The sequence below is a fragment of the Lipophrys pholis genome, assembly GCF_963383615.2.
Source record: "Lipophrys pholis genome assembly, chromosome: 11".
NCBI lineage: Eukaryota > Metazoa > Chordata > Actinopteri > Blenniiformes > Blenniidae > Lipophrys > Lipophrys pholis.
This window is the reverse complement of record NC_137631.1, coordinates 16,156,073-16,165,795: the sequence shown is the minus strand read 5'-3', so window position 1 is coordinate 16,165,795 and position 9,723 is coordinate 16,156,073. Positions and strand designations below refer to the sequence as shown.

General features: G+C 39.0%; 2 protein-coding genes across 2 annotated transcripts; one reads left to right on the top strand and one right to left on the bottom strand.

Annotated features, from left to right (window-relative positions):
• Positions 1-1,968: 1,968 nt before the first annotated feature.
• On the bottom strand, positions 1,969-4,619 carry LOC308116877 (zona pellucida sperm-binding protein 3-like). Its single transcript, XM_080475338.1, has 8 exons — positions 4,106-4,619; positions 3,879-3,997; positions 3,573-3,676; positions 3,296-3,470; positions 3,073-3,190; positions 2,882-2,964; positions 2,517-2,776; positions 1,969-2,353 (listed from the first exon to the last, which is right to left on the bottom strand). Exons 1-8 carry the CDS (start codon positions 4,520-4,522, stop codon positions 2,289-2,291), a joined length of 1,341 nt encoding a protein of 446 aa, XP_080331464.1. The 5' UTR covers positions 4,523-4,619; the 3' UTR covers positions 1,969-2,288.
• A 2,451-nt stretch (positions 4,620-7,070) lies between these two features.
• On the top strand, positions 7,071-9,510 carry LOC308117145 (zona pellucida sperm-binding protein 4-like). Its single transcript, XM_080475834.1, has 8 exons — positions 7,071-7,654; positions 7,768-7,952; positions 8,040-8,137; positions 8,303-8,460; positions 8,550-8,742; positions 8,837-9,032; positions 9,128-9,203; positions 9,325-9,510. The coding sequence occupies exons 1-8, from the start codon at positions 7,111-7,113 to the stop codon at positions 9,420-9,422; spliced, it is 1,548 nt and encodes a 515-aa protein (XP_080331960.1). The 5' UTR covers positions 7,071-7,110; the 3' UTR covers positions 9,423-9,510.
• The last annotated feature ends 213 nt before the right edge of the window (positions 9,511-9,723 follow it).

Genomic DNA, 9,723 nt, shown 5'->3' with positions numbered 1-9,723 from the left:
GAGTACAGGTTGGATGACTATATAATGTGCTATTTATAATATAAACAGCGTGAATAATATTTTTTGCACTGAAAATGGACATGCTGCAATATGTGCACATCATCAGATCTGGTGTAGGAGGAACAAAACAACAGTGTTTGATATGAGGAGTGTGAATTTCCAGCCATATTCATACATTAATTTTCACAAATTTTGAGAAATCTTGCATTAGTTATACACTTACCTCAATGTCCATCACTGCTTTAATGAAGTTATCATAGTTTTAAAGTTACGTACAGGAAGAAATGTGGACCTTACCAATTGGATCCATTGCCCAATGAAGGGTTTACCTGTTACTCTTAAAAGTTATTGCATTCCAGTACTGTGTTAGATTTGTGTTTACAGTTGCCAACTAAGGGATTAATAATATAATAATATAAAATTATAAATTCGTTTCTTTCAATAAGTTAACATCCAGACCCAAACAGCTTCAACTGAACTATAATGAGTGAATCAGACAGACTCACGCAGTGCTGATGTGTGTCACAGCAACATTTCTGTAACATAGTTACAAAATGTGTATATCAACAACTCAGGCCTACTTTCAAAATAATTGACAAATAACTGTAACCTCCAGTAACTTGCTCAATACCCAATAAAGAGAATTCAATGTGTATAGAGCGGTCGTTATCCAGTCTTTAATTTTTAGGACTACTGATTATCTACCACAAAAGTAACAAGTACATGTTCTGTAGTCTATATAAAGTAAACCTCATTTTATCATATGACATATCATCAAAACAATATGGGATGATTAAGCCACACAAACTTTGTCAAGGAGAAACGAAGAATAAAGTAGAAAAAAATGACATGTAATTGATTAGTCTCCCTAACTATGGTAGAAAATATTTTAACTTTGTCCTTATTGTTCAATGTGATTTTATTAACCTGACTATACTTTCTGACCATAAACACATTTTCAAAGGACAAAGGTATTGTCAAGTAGTAGCTGTTCACTGCCTGTGGTGCTGAAAATAGAAAGTTGCTGTGTATTGTTCCTGCCACATGGGGGCGACCATCCTTCGAAGCAGAGTCGTTATTTGGGCACGTTTCAGAACGCTCCATCCCTCTAACCTTCTTTTACCAGCCATTCTCAAACTTTGGAATTAAGTGACCAGATCAAAATATGACATTTAGATTAGAGACATTTCTGGTTATACTGGCTGTCACAACTTTCAATTGCAAACCAACTTAGGAGAAGAAAATCCTGACTAAAAAACTGTATTAACATTTTAATGAATCGAAATATGTATCTGTAAATCCAAACAAAATTGAATATTGAAAACGTTTTATCATTGTGGCCTGCACTGAAAAAGGAAAACAGTTGGAAATAGTTGGACCAACTTAATTGAATTGCTTCAATTAGTAACACCTAAATGAATCAAGTTCTTTGAAAAAATAATTAATTAACTTAAGTTTGAAGAACTTGATTCATTTAGGTGTTACCAATTGAAGCAATTCAATTAAGTTGGTCCAACAAGTTTCATTTTTCAGTGGGCTGTAGGTTCAGTTTGTGAATCACTGTTCTATACCAATTAATTTAATGCATTGTCACGGAAGGGTTGTCAGTTCCCAACTGACTAGGAGTGAAGGCAGGTTACACTCTGGACAGGTCATCAGTCCATCACACATTCTCACATTCACGCCCATCCATGATTTTATAATCACTAATTGAACCCCAAACATGTGTTTTTGGACTGGATGCAACTAACCAGCATAGATAGAACATGCAATAGTATACTATAATTGTTCCATTTAATCATTTATTTGTGCATTTCTATGACTTTGGCCTTTACATTTTTACTATATCTCACCCCCACCCCCACCGCCACCCCCACCCCCACCCTCACCTTGCATGGAATCATGGATTATTAAGTTGACGTTGTTTACGAAAAGAATATGTGAAGAAGTTCACAGTGAATCACGCAAGCTTTACAAACAGTTGAATGTTTATTTCCATCAAAATGAAGAAGTTTTATTTTATGAGATGGGGTCCATAGGTAACATTTTTCATTATACAAAAGGGAAAAGAAGTAACACTTTTACAAATAGGCTTCTTGAATATATTAATTTGTTTTAATGCTTTTATTTGGCTTTTGATATTTCTAATTTAAATTACATGTCATTTTAATGGGGTTTACTCCCTGGTTGCTTAACTACCACAAAGACTGAAGTGAATAGCATACAGACAGTCATGAACCAATGATAAAGTTTATTTTGATGACCACAGCCATAGCAGGAAAATGAAGTTAAGCAATAACCTTCTCTTCGATCTGAAAGGGGCCCAGTCTGACCTCACCTTGCCATTCGAAAACTGAGAAAGGAAGGCAGAGCACATGTTACAACAGGCGGCACTGAGGTAAGCTTTCAGCACGGATAAGCATACAGTGAAAAAGTCCCTCCATTGGAATAGTATCTTTTTCATTTTTCTATTTTTGCAAATTTTAATTTTAAAAAGTCCATTTTAAATGACATACCTTCAGCTTTGACTGCTTCACGCATCCTCCTGGGATGTTTACCAGGAGGATTTGAGGAAGTACCCCAGATGGTACTACCCATACCTCCTGTACTTCCTGTGGTACCACTTCCTCCTCCTCCTCCCATTCCTCCTCCTCCCATTCCTCCTCCTCCCATTCCTCCTCCTCCCATTCCTCCTCCTCCTGGATTCATAGGCATAGGAAATCCAGGGGACTCACAGGAAGCACAAGCGGAATCATATCCGCTGGCCTCTGTCCACCTTGAAAGAAATCGACATGGAAGCTTGTCAATACTATGCATTCACAATCTGTGATGATCTGTGATGACTGTGATGACACGGAGGGGTGTACACATGCAGACTGACCCACTGGTGTAGGAACAAGCTCTGTGTTCAGTATCAATGGCAGTGGAAACAGGTGCTGCTCTCAACTGGCAGGTAATGTAGATCTATGAGAATGTTGAAGAGTTTGTGTTAATACTTGTTACCTTTTGCTCAAATTAGTTGTGAAACTTAAGGCATACCTAACTCAGTTACTCAGTTTAAGAGATGCATACCATTCCACTATTAGGACCCTCGAATCTGAATGCTTCCACCTGAAACCGAAGTTTGGTGTCTACGGTCCGGGAAATGAACTTTGAGGTGGAGCCAGTGAGCCGGGCATCAACCATGCATCTGTGTCGGCCAGGAACAGACAAAACACAGTAGATGTTTCAATGTTGGTGACCATCCTTTGTCATTGTGGATAACCACTTCTGTTAACTCATTGAACTGCTTTACCCTTTAGATATGAGGTTATAATTGGGCATGGAGGAAGCTTCAGGTGAAAGTGTAGCAACACAGTCGTCCACAAAAACACGGAGGGGTGTATGGAAGTACTGGTGGACGGAAGCCTCCAAATAAATGGTTTGTCCCATGAAATATTGGAAGCTTGGCCTTGCAAACATCCAGTCGTCTGCACATTGGGACAAAAGAGTTCAACAACATGGCAAATATCAATGATGTATCACAGTTGCATTAAAGGTCACGTATGGTAAAGAATTGTTTTAGAACTCACCAGTCATGAGTGTCAGACTGAAGTACAAGAATTCCTCTGCCATCTTAGTTGAAGAGTATGGAACCCAGACGGGCTCCAGTGGAAGGCTGCTCACGTTGTGCTTTCTGAATATTTTGATAGATTTAGTTACTCTGGTTAGTAACGCTCAGAAATGTGTGCCAATGGATAAAGTATTTCCTGATTAGATTCAGTCAGTGGTACTGGGTGTGCTTAGGTGAAACACAACAGGTTGTACAGCACATTGAGAGAAAATATATACGTTAGCATTGTGCCTATTTTCTTTCAGCAGACATCTTCATTACACACCTTGGGTAGTGGCACTGCACAATTACAGCTGCCTGGTTAGTTCTCACCACAGGTGAATTGCCAATTGGCTGGGGGTTATAGTTCAGAGTGTAGCTGTAGATGAGAGAGTCTTCTGTCATCTAACAAAGATATGAATACAAATAAGATTATCTTCCATTCCTTGAATTCAACACTCAACATTATAAACTTTTCATTTCTCTGAGATTGATAGTATGGATAGTGCTTACCGACAATTGACTCCCACAGTCCTGCAGTTCAACATCAAAAATCAGCACCTGAGCCACACGATCTTCTGCAGTAACCGCGCAGTTTCCAAGGGTAAGGTGAGCCGGATCGATGAACTGAAAAATCGCAAACAAATCCTTCTTGACTTCCACATGAGCTTCCCGCTCTCTGCACTCAACAGCAACGGTTGCAGCAGGAACGGGATTTCTCTGCTCATGAGGACCCTCGGCTATTACTTCAGGCGTGGGACCATCAGGGTATCTCCATGTAAGCGGTTGTTCAAATGTCTGCTTTTCCTGCTGAGCAACATGTGGTTTTTTCACAGGGGGGGAAGGCTTTTGTCCGAAATTCTGAGCCTGGCAGAAGCTGCTGAGCAAGCCCAGTGCCACAAGGCAAACAGTGCTGCACTTCAACACCATGGCTTCACAACAACAAGTGATCTGCACAGTTCACGAGATGCTGTAAGGATGATGGAAATGTGCACCTACTTTTATAACACAGCAATCTTGTTTACTCAATCTACAATCCCCACCCCTTCGGTTGGCCGTTTATTCCAAGACTTGGTGACCATAAACATCAGCCAATAAAATGACTGCATCTCTTGACCACAACCTGTGACACATTACCCGATTTAGATGTATTTGTTTTGGCATAAAATGTTCTTGTTACAAGCAAAATTTAAAAAAGAAAAGAAAGAAAAAAAAGACTTCTTCTTCTTTTTGAAAACATTTACAAGCAGCTCAGAAATGCACTCAGAAGATCGTGGCCAATAAAAGTTATGCTGACCTTGGGTTAGGTTTACTTGACCTGGTTATGATAAACCACACTCACTATTTTTGCCAAAGTACATTCTGTGAAGGACTGCAGATCAATATGGCTTCAGCCATTCTGAACCTCCAAACAAAGGGCATGTGTCAGTTTGACCTGCAGTAAGTCAGTGGAATGGTGACGCACTGCAGAAGGTCAACTAAGTAGATATGGTAATTACATTATGCATGAGGCAGTTGATTTCAAGAGTTTAGGTCATTTATTTTCAAGTTTTTTATTGTTTTTGTTTAGTTGTTGCTATAGTTTAATTTACAGATCAATGTGTCCAAATAAACCTGTTGAAAGCAGCATGTTGGTAGCCCGATAAAACAAGTTTAACGTATATGGTTTCTAGTTGTCTGCATTTTTTTCTTTCTTCACCCTGAAACTTCTAGTTTTGGATTATCTCATTTGAAATGATTGTACACAACTCAGGCACAGCCATGACCGGCTTGAACAAAGAGGTGTGTTCCTCATGTGCTTTAATAGATTTATATTTTCACCGTTTTTAATTTCATACTTTTACTTTGATATGAATGACCTCTTTTTGTCAAAGAAAATAACAATTGTTTTTTTGTGTGTTCATCCTGTTTCACAATGTGGAAATCAACCTATTAGTGTGTGACCTTCTTTTCTTTTATCAGGTTTTGAGCTGTGGTGAAGCAGCTTTTTGTTGTGATGGCTTGTAACAAATAGTTAGTCCATATTATAGAAGGACCTTTGTGTTGTTTTCAAAGCCATCTTATGCTCTTACACTTGATTTATATTTTTGTATTTAATGTCTTGGCCTCTGATAATATTGTAATGCAGTTTTCTTGTCTCATGAAAAAAACATTTGGGGCAGAATTTTGAATTTTCAGGGCAACAATTTATGTAAATAGGGTGGTGTTTGAAAGACTATATATCATTATCATGAATGTTCATAATACTATCCTGTATAATTTAACATTTGGTTATACATTAGATAATATGTAATTGTTCTCTTTGTTATACTTTTGTATCAAGGTTTATTTTCATAGTTATCAAGCATTTCTTTGGTATATGAAAACTGATTACTGGCGACCTGTCCAGGGTGTACCCTGCCTTTACACATTGTCACCAGGGATCAGCTCCAGCTGCTGAATATCAAATTAAGTGAAAATCATTACAGCTAATTTTCCATTACAATATCCAAAATATTAAGTCACTGGTTAGTTTGATTCAAATCTCTCATTTTTGGGCAGTGTGAGCCCAGTGTGAAATTAATGGAAACCTTTGACAATCAAGTACATTCTTTTCCCTGGTATTGGGAAGGCTTTCTGTAATTAGTAGAACACAATGAGTAGAGCATCCAAATATACATTTGAGTATTTGTTTTGTTTGTTATGCTTGTGGGTTTGCAGAGATTTATTTTCTTTAATTCAATACAAATGTGAGTTCAGTTACTAAAATCTCTGAAACAAAATTACTTAGAACCTGGTTTCATCCATTTTTCTTTCTTTCTTTTCTTTTTTTTAAAGAAGTGAGATTTTGGCATATTCTGACAAATTTCCAGAAATTCTGTAATAGAAAAGGCAAACTGTCTAATACTGACTTGGATTAGGTAACCTTATTCTGCAGTTTGTTTGTTTTTAAATCTTGTGTTTTCTAAATGCTTTTGCACCTCTGAGATTATCTGGTTATTTTCACAAGTCAGAATGTTACAATCTACTTATGGCTCATACAAACTAAAGTCACAATGAGTCCAAAACAAAGTTGTTGTGTGTAGCTGATGATGAAGTAAATACTCATGTTGTTTTTTTGATACAGCACCAAATGATCTGCTTTCTCTCATTGTGAGAAAAGAGAGCCATACTCCATTTTGCTGTGAATCAGCTACCCTGCCAAATTCAAAGATAAGAAAAGGCATTTGTTCAGAGTGTGACCGCCATGGTGTAGGTCACCAAGACCCTGTTTGTGTTTGAATTTGTTCAAACAGGATAGAAGTTATCCAGTCAGGATTAATAATAAACTATTTACTCTTTGGAATTGTTTTGATCTCTTCAGGTCATTGCCACAGACCAACCAGCAGCAGCAACGTTTGATTGGCATCTGTGGACAGCAAATAGAACATGACATTTCAACAAATCAGTGTTCCCTGTACCTTATAAAAAGCAACTTATTTGCAACCCAAATCCCACAGCATCTGGTGTTCTTCAGAATCACTCTATGCTGTGAGGACATGAGAATGAATCTCGTTTGTTGTCTTCTGGCCGTTGGCCTGTTTGGCCCTCTGGTTAGTGCCCAATGGAACTACGACCCAAAATTCCCTCCAGTTCCCCAAATTTATCCTCAGCCTCCCCAGAACCCTCCGAAGCCTCAGCCACCTCAGAATCCCCAGCCACCTCAGAGGCCTCAGAACCCACAGCCTCCTCAGAGGCCTCAGAACCCACAGCCTCCTCAGAAGCCTCAGAACCCACAGCCTCCTCAGAAGCCTCAGAAGCCTCAGAACCCCCAGCCACCTCAGAGGCCTCAACGACCCCAGCAGCCTCAGAAGCCTCCACAAAATCAAAAACCTCCAAAGAACCAGAATCCCAGTAATCCTTTTCCTCAACCTCCTGGGAAACCTCAATCCCCTTCAGTTCCTCAGGTAACAGAAAACTTCCACACCTGTGAAGTCCCTGAGAACTACAAGATTCCATGTGGGCCACCAGGCACTTCTGGTTCAGAATGTGGGGCTCTAAACTGCTGCTTCGATGGGCAAACATGCTACTACGGCAAATATGGTAAGTATCTATTATTTATTTCAGTTTTGTAACTATCTTTTTTTAGCATACAGCCCAAATTTGGTGGAAAAAGTGATTTTAGCATGGCATTTTTTCTATTTTGTTTGTCATAGTAACTCTTCAGTGCACCAAGGATGGCCAGTTCATTGTGGTTGTTTCCAGAGACGCCACCCTACCCAACATTGATTTGGAAACCATTTCTTTCCTTCAAAGTGAACCATCCTGCAGTCCAGCTGGCTCCACTTCAGCTTTTGCTGTCTATCAGTTCCCTGTCACTGCCTGTGGCACTGAGATAACGGTGAGAACTGGGACTCATGCAACTCCTCAGTTCTACTTTTATACATTTCATTATTTAACATATTAAAATACTGTTATAATTCTGTAGACGGAGCCTGGTGTTATTGTCTACGAGAATAGGATGACCTCCTCTTACGAAGTGCTTCATGGGCCCTCTGGATCTATCACCAGGGACACCTACTTTAGGTATGTGTTTTGATTTTCATAAAGAGTTTACTCAAAATGAGCAAAAACAGTACATCAAAGGTAGTCAAGGACATGAGAAAACACATCAGTCCTCAGATTTTACAAACCAAATTTAAATGAAATAAGTTTGTTACTGACTACTATCATCTTTATGTCTTGTTTCAGCCTGAGTGTCCAGTGCAGATATACTGGCATTTCAGTTGAAGCTGTTGTAGTTGAGATTGGTGATATTCCACCACCACTACCAGTCGCAGTTGTTGGTCCCCTGAACGTGGAGCTCAGACTGGCCAACGGGCAGTGTCTCATTAAAGGCTGTATTGAAGGTTTGTGTGATAGTTATGATCTCTGTTGTTTGCCTCATTTGAGGTGACTTTGTCACCAACTGCTCTTTTTGTCTTTTTTTGTGGAACAGCCGATGCGGCCTACAGCTCCTTTTACACAGACGGTGATTACCCTGTCAGGAAGGTGCTCAGGGATCCTGTTTATGTTGATATCCACTTGGTTGAGAGGAGTGATCCCAACATTGCCTTGACTCTTGGAAGATGCTGGGCAACTGCTGACTCCTACGCTCACAGTCTTCCTCAGTGGGACTTGCTGGTTGATGGGTAAGAGTATGAGTTGTCTGATTTGGAAAGTTGTAGAGATTTTTGCTTTTTTTTTTTTCCAATCTATTCTGTTTACCTTATCCTGTGAAAATAGGTGCCCTTACCAAGATGATCGTTATCAGACATCCCTGATCCCTGTGGATAGCTCATTAGGACTGGAGTTCCCAACCCATCACAGGCATTTTATGTTCAAGATGTTCACTTTTGTATCTATGGGAGGTAATCCATCCAATCCCGGCACGAAGATGACACCTGCAGACCCACAGGGAGTGATTCCTCTCAACCAACATGTAAATAATCTCATTAGCTATATGATTTGAAAATGTTTTACACCCAATTTTTCAAGATCATATTTTTAAACAAAATTCTGTTCTTTTATTGTCAGATATATATCCACTGTGAAACAAGTGTGTGCCAGCGTTCTCCTACAAATAACTGTGAACCTCGGTGCTTCAGAAAGAGTAAGTAGTAAAGTGTTTACAGAAAACACCATCAGCATAATATTTGTTTTAAGTTTGCAAATGTTGTCGCCCCTGTGGCTCTCTGTGACTGCAACTGACCATGACCATATTTTGCACACAGGGAGAGAAATTGCAGGTTCTCTCAAGAAAACCTATCGACATGAAACAACTGTGGCCAGCAGTGGGCTGATTGTCATCTCTGGTGAAGAAGCTGCATGAAAACATGCAAACAGAATATTCTTATAGAATACATGTTCCTGATGCTTCTCAAAAATATCTGAACTTGAAGTAAAACTTTAATTTGCGGATTGTGTTGTCATTTTTTATTTATTTTTTTTACCACACTACAATCCAAATTGTTTCTGAGAAATTAGCTTTTTTGGGTGATGAAATATATTCCTTAGAGTACTTCTCATAAATTTTGAATAGTAGTTTGCGATCCCACCAAATGTTAGTATAACTATTCCGATGATCCCAATTAAAAAAACCAAAAAAATAGTTTAGGAGGATGTAAATATAA

Bases quoted from the DNA above. Each gene is read 5' to 3' on its own strand.
- LOC308116877 (XM_080475338.1), bottom strand. From the start codon at position 4,522: ATGGTGTTGAAGTGCAGCACTGTTTGCCTTGTGGCACTGGGCTTGCTC. The intron at 3,677-3,878 runs GTGTGTAATGAA...CAAAATATTCAG, and splicing joins GTGCAGTGCCACTACCCAAG to AAAGCACAACGTGAGCAGCC. The intron at 2,965-3,072 runs GTATGCATCTCT...ACATTCTCATAG, and splicing joins AGGGTCCTAATAGTGGAATG to ATCTACATTACCTGCCAGTT.
- LOC308117145 (XM_080475834.1), top strand. From the start codon at position 7,111: ATGAGAATGAATCTCGTTTGTTGTCTTCTGGCCGTTGGCCTGTTTGGC. The intron at 7,655-7,767 runs GTAAGTATCTAT...TGTTTGTCATAG, and splicing joins ATGCTACTACGGCAAATATG to TAACTCTTCAGTGCACCAAG. The intron at 8,461-8,549 runs GTTTGTGTGATA...TTTGTGGAACAG, and splicing joins CATTAAAGGCTGTATTGAAG to CCGATGCGGCCTACAGCTCC.